Raw genomic sequence first — 12037 nt, forward strand, 5'->3', positions numbered from 1 at the left:
ATTTTCCTTATTCTCCTATTTAAAACTTCTTTAGCCCCAATCTCCCCTTCCCCTCCTGAGTTGTCCTTTATCCCTTGTCGGACATCCACATCTTCCCTCTCCATTTGGGTTTGCGAATTCACTCGCAAGCGTCAGCTGATTTTGCAGTGACCGCAACTCCTCCCCACCCAGCCCCCCCCAGAAAAGATTTCACTTTTCATATGTAACAAAGGTCACTCTTTTAGTTCCCTCCTTATTCCCTCTATTCCATTTCCTTCCCTTATTAATTCTTGTCTATACTATCTATATTTTCCTCTAAATATGGATACATTCATGTATGCACATTATACATATACACATTTATACCTCTTTACCCATATAAATCGTGGTCATTTTTACTCTCATTACACGTCTTCATCCCTCAGTCTATTTTGTAATTGTTCTGCAAATTTTCGTGCTTCTTCTGGATCCGAGAATAGTCTGTTTTGTTGTCCTGGAATAAATATTTTCAATACCGCTGGACGCTTTAGTATAAATTTATACCCTTTCTTCCATAAAATCGCCTTTGCTGTATTGAACTCCTTTCTCTTCTTTAGGAGTTCAAAACTTATATCTGGATAAATGAAGATTTTTTGCCCTTTGTACTCCAGTGGCTTGTTGCCCTCTCTTACTTTTTCCATTGTCTTCTCCAGTACCTTTTCTCTTGTAGTATATCTTAGGAATTTTACTAAAATAGATCTTGGTTTTTGTTGTGGTTGTGGTTTAAAGGCCAATGCTCTATGTGCCCTTTCTATTTCCATTTCTTGCTGTAGTTCTGGACATCCTAGGATCCTGGGGATCCAATCTTTTATAAACTCTCTCATATTCTTGCCTTCTTCATCTTCCTTAAGGCCCACTATCTTTATGTTATTTCTTCTGTTATAATTTTCCATTATATCTATTTTCTGAGCTAACAGTTCTTGTGTCTCTATAACTTTTTTATTAGATTCCTCTAATTTCTTTTTTAAGTCCTCTACCTCCATTTCTACTCCTGCTTCCCACTCTTCCATCTTGTCCATTTTCTTTCCCATTTCTGTTAAGGTCATATCTATTTTATTCATTTTCTCTTCTGTGTTGTTTATTCTTCTTCTTAAATCATTAAATTCCTGTGTTTGCCATTCTTTAAATGACTCCATGTATTCTTTAATAAGAGAAAGTATATCCTTTATCTTGCCTTTCCCTTCTTCTATTTCACTGTACTCTTCCTCTTCCTCTTCTTCTTCCTCTGGGTTGGCCATCTGTTGTTTCTTTGTTGCCCTTTTCTTCTCTTCTTTCTTGTTTTCATTGTCTTCTGTGCTCTCTTCTTGCTGCAGGTGTTCTGCAGCTGTCGTTGCCGGCTGTGGAGATCGACAGCGGTTGCGCACTTTTACTCGGCTCAACGAGCCATTTTTGTAGTCCACTTTCTACCGACCTGAGGGAGCGGGTTTCTCTCTCCACCGCGGGCCTCTTCGAACAGGTAAGGCCTTCTCCTTCTTCCTCCGTTGTCTTCTCTTCCTCTCTTCTTACCGTTGATTTCGATTTTTCTTTTTTTGTTGACATCTTCTTTCCACCTTTATACTCACTTTTCTTTAACTTTTATTTCTGTGCCTTTGTGTTTTCCTTTGTTTTTTCCGACTTTTCTGGAGAGGGCTGGAGTTCACCGTCCGGCCACTACTCCATCACGTGACACCCCAGCGTCTTCATTGTTGAGGTCTTTCATGGCTTGTTTCAGCATCATGCTGAAGAAGATAGTAAAGAGGGTTGGTGCGAGGACGCAGCCTTGCCTCACGCCGTTGTCAATGGAGAAGGGTTCGGAGAGCTCATTTCTGTATCTGACCCGACCTTGGTGGGGTATTGGGATATTGCCAGAATCCAAGTTCTGATCTAGTCCATGAATGGTCTGGTTGGATTGCAATATCTGGTGTATTTTCTATTAGCCAGGTCTCAATGCAGCAAACTACTGAGATTTGTCTCATTTTTCTTTGAAAAAGCAGGTGGTCAATTTTATTTTCTAATGACTGGACATTAGGGGAGGTCTCAGTCCCTGCACTTCAGTCTGGTTTGGATCCCAGCCCTCGTACTACGTTTCTGGCCTTGGCCTTGGTGATGGCCTGGCCCTTTAAGACCTATGCATTCCAGCCGACCTGACTCAGTTGATGCAGGGGAAGGTTAAAGATTGTTAATGGAGTTCACCATGGTTGTTGAGAAGAATGTATGCTGCCTATTGCAGTGAAAGCAGGTCAGAAGGTGAGTATTTAAAAGGAAAGGTAGTAAGGGTTTCTGCAATCCATAAAAAGTTGCCGTCGATCACCAGCACCATTTCCTTGCATGTCCAGAAAGGGGACAGAAGTGTCAGAAATAGGACAAGTAAATTTGAAAACAGAATGGAGGTTGTTATTAAAAGTTATAGATGACAAGTTCTATCGAGTTGAGGTTGAGGGAGGAGTGGTACTGGGGTACGTTTGGAACAAGGACTGTTCCACGTAGCTGGGACATGGCTACACCCTTGATTTGAAGGAAATGAGAGGTGTTGAAAGAGAAATTTCTGTTGGGTGGATGAGGGTGTTGATAAAGAGAAACAGGTCAGAACATTGTTCTACAATGAAATAGAGGGTTTGAGACCTTCCTAACAGGAGATAGAGGTGTACAGAGCCTGGGCATCCGTGGTCAAGATGAGATGGTGGGGGCCAAGGAATCAGATGTTGTCAGTGGTGAAGGGCATGGGAGGTATCTTGGATATAGGTGGGAAGGGACTGAACAAGGAGAGAGAGGATGCAGTCAGATTATGAGGTGAGTCAGGGACAGGTGGAATCAATGGGCCTGCTGGCACAAACGTTTGTGTGGATCTTGGGTAAGAGGTTGAAGCAGAAAGTGCAAGGTTGGGGAATTGTGAGTCTGAAGGCTGTGGAGAGCAGATCGCCTGATGTGATGAGATCAGTGACAGTGCAGGAGACATTTTCATTGGTGGGGTTATGGTCCAGAGGTAGGCACGTCACCTGTCTTCTGCAAGGCATTGGTCAGTCTGCCAGACCCCCTTGTTGGCCAGAAGAGGTTAAGTCTGCAAGGCAGTTAACATAATTAAACGCAAAGACAATCAGTATTGAACAACATTGGCTGCTATGTGAAAGAAGAGCAAGGATCACTTCATTCTATGTTCTTGGTTCACCACATGGATAACCATCCATAAAACTAGTAATTACTCTGAAGAACCATTATGAAGCAGACCCTCACGCCCAGGGCTCAAAAAAGGATTGATCATCTGGCCAACAAAAGATTCTTTTGGAGAAGCTGTTGGTGTGAATTGGAATGTAAGTTGAGAAGATATCAGAGCAAGTGAGGGACTCCAATGTTAGAAACACTCAGATTACATTGTAATGAATGCAATAAAGTGCTACATTATTGAACTAGCTGATTGCCTAATTTGTGTTGACCTCAGGTCAACACACTACAGCACCATCTTTGTCTGTGGATTTGATAACAAGAGCAGTTTGTGGCATTCTCCTTGATATAACACTGTTTCCATAATTTAATACATGCTTTGATTTACAGTGGAGAATTTCATTAATTTATAAATCAATCCCAAGCTATGTTAAATTCTCTGTATCAATTATTCCTACTGCAATTTCACAGAGATTAGCCATTCCAATTTTAACCAGAGGTTGAGCTTAGTTTAAAATAAAGTTACCTCTGTTTTCTTGCTGGCACTTTGCCAGGAAATGACTAGGACTGATGTGACAAATCTTGAGAGTAAAGATATACTGAACACTTCACAACTGATGAAGAAAAATACTGGTATGCATTGTTTACCACTGAGAATTTTAGCAGTTCTCACATGGTCTCAGCTTAAAAACATAAGAATTTATGAACAAAAGTTTATTTAGTTCATAGCTGATCATTTCTCCATCCACCTCCCTCAGATTAGTATCAGTCAATTAATTCATGCCAGAATTTACTCTTCATATGGAGTGTGGTGGAACACAGTATTGCAGGTGGGGACCTTACTGGGCTACTCAGGTGGGCCCACCTCTGACCTGGTAACTCCTCCCCGTAGTTTCCAAATAAAGGCTGATATCCCTAAACTCCTCCCCAGTGCCAGCTTTAGATTCAGGCCAGAAGCATGTAGTTATGTCCAGGATAATTCAGGATATTAAAGCCTTTAATCACTTGTTTTGTGTCTGCTGGTGGTTATTGATCACGTTATTTGAGTTAACATGTAATTTTTTTTGTGGTTGAAATTGCCACAGTTCTGCTTCAATTTGGCACAACCTCTTTTTGGCATGGTCTGACTATCAGTCTTAACATTCTATATTCCAGAGAGAACATGGCCCATTCGTTAATTTCCTTTGTTTATGTTCTTGTTTTAGAGTTTTATTATCACTTGTTCAACTTATTTCTCTCTAACTGCTGTTATTATCATATCAAACAGAGAGCATCAGTAACAGCTTGTCACCATGATGACATCCTCTCTGCAATTTCAATCTACATTGTTTCCTCATGAGGTAACAAAGAAAATTTGCAGAAGATGGGGGTCTAGATTCTCCAGCACTGGTGTGCATTTCAGTTGTTTCCTCAGGATTTCCTGATGCAGGGTCTTGACCAGAAACAATGATGGTTCCTTTCTCCCCTCAGATACTGTCTGACCAGCTGAGCTCCTCCAGGAGTTTATTTCAAATTTATTTTCCATCTATCCCAATTCTGCTGGAAGGTCTTTGACCCGAAACATTACCTGTTGCACTTTCTGCAGATACAGTCTGCCCTGCTGAGTATTTGCAGCATTCACTCTTTTTATTACACTGGATAACAACTTTTTTCAAAAGGTTTACTTCCTGAAAAAAAATTGGGGATTTTGATAGACATCTTCAAGATGGTCACAAAGATAATTTCAGATTTTCTATATCATATAGGATGTTGGAGAAATATTAAAATAACTTTCATTGAATTTAGCATGTTTACTCGCATAATGATGTTGACACCTTGTGTTACTTCAACTAAACATCTTTGTACTCAGCATCTGATGCCTCTCATGTCTGTGCCCAACAATAGTTGGCCGGTATTGATGGACTCCAGTTGCCCTGATACCGCTTTTCCATGGTGACAATGTCCTGGTGAAACCTTTCACCATGTTCGTCACTGACTGCACCAAGATCAGCAGGGAAGATGTCCAAGAACGAATGCAGAAAATGAATTTTCAATGAGATGTTATACCTCTTGGTTTTGTACACTTGAAGAAGACTCAAAATACGATAAAAATGATTTTAAAAAAGGTTGAGTCTTAAAATGTTTGTGATAGAAACATTTTAAAGTTATTTTTTGTGATCAGCAGCCCAAAATCCATAAAATACACCCAAAAGTGTTCAGGAAGCAAAATCTTTGTTGTCCAGGGTTACAGATCTCCACTATGGTTGTTAGGGTTTTCAAACACTTTATTCTTATTCACAAATCAAATACTTCAACGTGTGTTGTCTTACCTGACACCAAAAAGAACTTGAAGGAGTGTGCAGATTCCTGACACAAAGAATATGGTGCTGATAAGCTGGCTTTGGGTGATGTAATCATGTTGTAAACAGATCTCCCGAGACAGGAGGAGAGGAATGGCTATTATCCCACCCACAGCCGTCAGGTAATGCTGAAGATATCATTTAAAAAATAAATTAAATCAGGGTCATTCATGATTTTTTTAAAATTGCTCACAAATTGCAACTTGTTTCAATCACCCTGCTTCCTGCCACACACCCCTTCCCCCCCCCCCCCCCCGTCTTTCTAGTATAGGAGGAACATACTTGTCTCTAGAATCTGTACAACATTTTATTTCTTCTCTGTGATTGCACATTAGATTGCCTTCAGTGCTGTACTAAGGGAATGCTGTAATGTGGAAGGATAATTAAAGGGATGTAAATAAATATCAGGAGAAAATATTTTGATGTTTTTGGTGTCCTGTCCTATTTGTCTACCAAGAGCAATAAAAACATTAATACAATTTTTCCATCAGTTTTGTGTTTGGTAGAATTTAAATGTACTTAAAATGGCTACAATGCTCACTTCCTTGTCAACAATGCTTGTCGATTAATCGATTGGGAAATAGCTTGGGATCAACCATTTTGTTTATTACCTCACCAGAAAGGCTAAAATTTATTGTCATTTTATTTAGAACATGCTACTCCTTGAAGCTCTTAATTTCGATATTGAAGAATTTTCCACAATTGAGCGTTGAAAGATTTTGAATAAGTGCCAATAACTCTCCAAATCAGGATTTAACATTTGAAAAGGAGATTGGAATGGTGCTCCTGCACTTGGAATTCTTCTCCTTTTAGGTGGAAGTTTCTAAATACCATAATACATTCTATAGGTGGCCACACTGCAACTATATGATGTTTAAGAAATAAATCTCCCTTCTATTTTCTCTTTATCTCTCTCTTCCCATCTCTCTCTCTCTCTCCATCTCTTACCTGAGTGCCAAGAAGAATGCATAAATACCAGGGCGGCCTATCAGTGACAAGATATAGCATCTTGTTTGCCTTCTCCTTAGGAACTCTGTTTCCATTTTTCTTCAGAGTGTTGGTGTGATGCGTGTTTCCATCTACATCCTAAATAATAAGGAAAAAATGTCTGCAACTGGCATCATTTCAGTTCAACTCTATGTTAGAACTACTTGATGCTGGAATCATCAATCATTTCTTTACCCCCCCCACCACAGATGCTGCTAAACCCACTGAGTTCCTCCGACAGTTTTTTTTAAGCTTGTCATTTTTTTTGGATCATTCTTAAACTATTGCTATTTATGTTTACCAAAAGAAATATAAAATATTTCATTACATGTAGAACATGTAAAATCTAACATAACTGGGCAGCCAGTGGGCTTGAATTTGGTTGAGAGCACAGAGTGAATAAAGCTATAAAACCATATGTGACCTCTTCTGCCACATCTTGAAAATATTGGCTCTTGCTGGAATAAAGTTTTTTTTACCCTCACCCCAAAAAAAAAGACTTACCTAGAAAGGACATGGACAAAGTTCATAATGGCATCATAATGAGCTTGAGCTGTCCTCAACCTACACACATACGTTCTAATACACCTAGCAAACAAGAGCAGTTATATGAAAGGCTGTTTTACAGGCTTATCTCCTCCTAGCTTGTCAGGAAGGCACAACAGCAACTGCACTTCCTGAGAAGACTGAAGAAGGCCCCACAAGACAGATCCCCTAGTAGAAAAAGTGTATCTGGTACACGTGAACTCACAATAAACATTTATGCGGAACCAGGAAGGGAGGGAGGGCACGGTGTCAGTACAAGACCTGGCCCAGGCAACATCCACTAACACTGATCAGGTGACCCCAGAAGAACAAGACAGACAATCGACCCAGAGCCCATCCACGTCTCAAAGCTTTGATGGACTCCCGCCACCCACCCCCAGATAACCTTCGAACCTCCCCCAGTAGCATCAGTCATGTCAAGCACCTCCGGCAGTCAATCCCACAGAGATCTCGCCAGCATAGCATCCACCCCAACAGGCAGTGAAGGGCTAAGTAACCAAAATTCCACCCACACAGGTACACAGGCTTGGTGCAGGAACAACAGGGGCCTCAACCAGCGCCTTGGAAGTCACAGAGGATCATGAGACCACCGGACAGGCTGAACCTGTGTTGGACACTATGAACGATGTATAAATGTAATAAAGTACAGTATATGCTCCGTGTTGCCACATCACCCCACCGGGTTTTATCCCAAAGAAAGGGCGAATGTGATGAAAGGCATTTGCATAGATGTATGGACTGAACCTCCCTGACCTTCTCTAACCCCTCCCATGGTTCCTCCCTGGATTTCCCAATAAAGACTGGCATGCCCAGACTTGTCCCCTCTTGGAACCTGGCCAAGTAGTGTATCAGTAATGCTCAGGTTTTTGGTAATTAAAGTCGTTTAATCACTCCATCATGTCGACGAGATTATTGTGTGCACCACAGGAAGAGGAGAAAACATGACTGGCAGTGGGACCACATTGTAGGTGACGGAAACTGAAGAGGACAACACGTTGGATGCAAAGGCCAGTAGGGCAGCAGGTGAGGACAAGAGGATCCCCACTCCCATTGCATCCAGGGGCAGACAGAGCCAGGGCAGATGAGCAGGAAACAGAGGAGATGTGGGCAAGGGGTGAGCTGATGGCAGTAGAGGGGAAGCCATGTTTTTTGAAGAAGGAAGACATTTCGGATGATGTGGACTGGAAGACCTCATTTTGGGAGCAGATATGATGGAGACAGAAGAATCAAGAGAAAAGAATAGAATCCTTACAGGGACCTGGGCGCGAAGAAGTGCAGGAGTTGGTAGGTTTGTAAACTGTCAGTATCATTGTTTCTTTACTCACAAGCAAAAGCTGCCCATAGTCTGAACTGGAGTGGAAGCCCAGAGAAAGAGAGTGAGAAAGGAAGGAGAAAAGAGAGAGAGAGACTTAGGGAACAGGAATGATCATGGCTTTGTCTTTGTTCCATTTCCTCAGAACAGAAGGACTTTGAGCAGGTGGAGCACCCTAGGAAATTGAAGTAAGGGGGATGACGATGAAAACTACTCCAGGAGTAATGAGTAGGTTAGATCAGAGAGAAAGGCATGTCATTGGGAGATATACTTGACCCTGGTAGGCTGGTTCTGGCAGAGGGGAGCGGGGGATGCTGGAATATGGGGGGGGGGGGGGGGTGGTTGGAGGAGGAGAGGGCTATCTACAAATCTGTACTGCCTTGGAGGGTAGGGTAAGGACAAGGTGATGCACCATCAATAACTCCAAAAGAATGGATGTTATGTAAAACTGATAGGCTTTTATTCACAATGGAATGGAGTCATGTCCATGTTGGTCAACTGTCCTGAACTGGGAAGAAGGCTGTTACATTCTGTGGGAGAGCCACAGGTACGGTCAGCCAAAGGGCATGCCCAGACAGTTAAATATACAAACAGCAGTTTACCACACAAGGATTGGGATGCTTTCATGCAGAATAATGTGGGTGTACAATTATGTAATTAATATATTGTCAATACTGCTTTGGAGACAACAATGAACACAGATGACTCCAATGTTTTATCAAGAGGTTGTGTGGAGAACTACACTCTGAAGGCTAGGCACCTCTTTGGGGGATGGGGAGATTGGCAATGATTCTTTCGCCCTGCCCTTCCTAGTACAGTGACCGATGACTGTGGAAGCACAAATGGAGGCTGTGTAAAATCTTCTTGTTGCCATGGGGGGGGGGGTTTAGAGTTCTGACATAGCTGGATGCTGTGTAGAGCACTCAACATTTTGTTTTGCAAACTTCTTTAGGATCAGAATCAAAAAGGCAGATCAAAAGTTTGGCAAAGACCTTCCCGTCTTTAGTATTTGCGGTGGGATCGTGAAGAAAACAAACTTTCAATTTATGTCTACTCACATTGCTGTAAGAAGCAACCTGAATAATCTTAATAGCAAGCAAAAGAATTAGTTTGAGCACATCGTTTTGGAATATACTTGAGCTTTCTTTGGTTTTTTTTTGCTTAATATTTAATAGAAACTATCAAAAAATAAAACTGTACTTACTATATAGCCATAATTATCCAATCCATTGAGTTCTTTCTCTGGAGACATCACAATTCAAGGCAGAGATAAACAGTAGAATTTGCTCACAAGTAATTTTCAGGAGAGGCAGCAAGTATTGAGTTTCTGATAATCGCGAGCCAAGTAAATACAGATTGAAATTACTGTCCAAAACCTTTTTTAAAATTCTTCCGATTCCAGAGCTGAGGAAGTATTGCTGTACAGAGCAAACAAAACCAGGATTGTACAGTACGATTAATCATTGCGTCTTGTCGATTTGAATATTGTAACTCCACCTACTGTGAATTAAAACAGTCATGTAATACATTCAAACAGAAACTTTCAGTCATTGCCACCATAATTAAAAGAGAATGAGTCCAACTACTCGAAACTGTAATTTTTTTTCTACTACAATTTTAAAAAAAACTAGAGATAAACACTAACAGTGGAAATGTGTCAATGCAACAATACTTCAGAGAAAAGAGGCAGAATTTCAACACTGCTTGAAATTAAGATTTTGTTATTTCTTTCATGGACAGTTGGTCCTCCACAGTCGAGCATTTCATTGAAAATATTTTTCAATAGATCAAGGAAAATAAGATCCAAGATAAAATCTGTACTTTGCCACTTTCCCAAACATTACCCTGATATTGCCTTTGTTACCTCCTCTGGCTATAAATTGTAGAGAAAGTACAAGGAACGTGCAATATGACAGCACAGTACAGTCCCTTCAGCCCATGATGTTTTAATGACTGATGGAACCTGCTCAACAAATTAAACCTTCCCTACCTCACACCTGTGACTCTCTATTTTTCTTGTATCCATGTGCCTGTCTAAAAAGTCTTTTAAATGTCTATATTGGACCTGCCTCCACCACCACCCCTGGCAATGAATTCCAAGTGCCCACTACTCTCTGTAAAAAAAATCATGCCTAATGTCTCACTTAAATTTTCCTCCTCTTACCTTGCACAGATGACCTCTCGTATTTGCTATTCTCACCCTGGGAAAAGGCGCTGGCCATCCAACCTATCTAAACCTCTCATAATCTTGTAAATCTCTATTAAGTCATCCTTTTTCACTCCAAAGAGAAAAGTCTTGCCTCACAAGACACATTTTCCAATCCAAGCAACATCCTGGTAAATTTCCCCTGCACCCTTTCCATAGCTTCCACATCATTCCTGTAATGCAGAACTGCACAATATTCCAAGTGTTGTCTAACCAGAGTTTTATGGAGCTACAACATTACTTTGTGGCTTTAACCATGTACCATAAGTCTTCCTATCTCGGCTGCAAGGATCGACAATGAGATAGACAACAGACTCGCCAAGGCAAATAGCGCCTTTGGAAGACTACACAAAAGAGTCTGGAAAAACAACCAACTGAAAAACCTCACAAAGATTAGCATATACAGAGCCGTTGTCATACCCACAGTCCTGTTCAGCTCCGAATCATGGGTCCTTTACCGGCATCACCTACGGCTCCTAGAAAGCTTCCACCAGCGTTGTCTCCGCTCCATCCTCAACATTAATTGGAGCGACTTCATCTCCAACATTGAAGTACTCGAGATGGCAGAGGCCGACAGCATCGAATCCACGCTGCTGAAGATCCAACTGCGCTGGGTAGGTCACATCTCCAGAATGGAGGACCATCGCCTTCCCAAGATCGTGTTATACGGCGAGCTCTCCACTGGCCACCGAGACAGAGGTGCACCAAAGGTACAAGGACTGCCTAAAGAAAGCTCTTGGTGCCTGCCCCATTGACCACCGCCAGTGGGCTGATCTCGCCTCAAACTGTACATCTTGGCGCCTCACAGTTCGGCGGGCAGCAACCTCCTTTGAAGAAGACCGCAGAGCCCACCTCACTGACAAAAGTCAAAGGAGGAAAAACCCAACACCCAACCCCAACCCACCAATTTTCCCCTGCAACCGCTGCAACCGTGTCTGCCTGTCCCGCATCGGACTTGTCAGCCACAAACGAGCCTGCAGCTGACGTGGACATTACCCCTCCATAAATCTTCGTCTGCGAAGCCAAGCCAAAGAAGAAAGGTAAGTCTTCTTAACTACCCTATCAACCTGTGCGGCAACCTTGAGAGAGCTTTGGATTTGGACCCTCTGTTTTTCCACTCTGTTAAGAACCTTGTCATTAACTATGTACTCTGCCTTCAGGTTTGACCTACCGTATTGCATCACTTCACACATGTCTGGATTGTACACCATCTGCCATATTTCCACCCAACTCTTCATCCTGTCTAGATCCTGTAGTAACACACAGATTCACACTTTTCCTCACAATGTCATCTGGACAAATTCCTGATGAATTCATGCTCTAATATGTTTGCCAGTGTGTGTTCAAAGTGCATCTCATGGACATTTCACTGCTACTTTGCAAACCTGGAAAGTTTTCAACACATATTATTCTGACTGAAATATCAGAACCCTGAATGTAAAACATTCTTTCTAAGCCAGAGAAATGTTGGTTCTCTGAAAGTGGATCAGA

General features: G+C 41.7%; 1 protein-coding gene across 2 annotated transcripts in view; it reads right to left on the reverse strand.

Moving 5' to 3' along the window:
* The window catches only part of slc23a4 (solute carrier family 23 member 4), a 51656-nt gene extending 41901 nt beyond the window's left edge, over window positions 1-9755 (reverse strand). For both annotated transcript variants that reach the window (XR_011346642.1, XM_069903633.1), the window contains exons 1-3: window positions 9545-9755; window positions 6444-6581; window positions 5466-5623 (exon numbers count right to left, since the gene is read on the reverse strand). Coding sequence is in view for 1 of the 2 variants with exons in the window: in XM_069903633.1 (XP_069759734.1) it covers window positions 5466-5623; window positions 6444-6581; window positions 9545-9592 (344 nt within the window). In the remaining variant the exon portion in view is untranslated. The remainder of the gene's footprint in view (window positions 1-5465; window positions 5624-6443; window positions 6582-9544) is intronic.
* Window positions 9756-12037: the final 2282 nt, after the last annotated feature.

Source organism: Narcine bancroftii, chromosome 11 (assembly GCF_036971445.1).
Source record: "Narcine bancroftii isolate sNarBan1 chromosome 11, sNarBan1.hap1, whole genome shotgun sequence".
Taxonomy (NCBI): Eukaryota; Metazoa; Chordata; class Chondrichthyes; order Torpediniformes; family Narcinidae; genus Narcine; species Narcine bancroftii.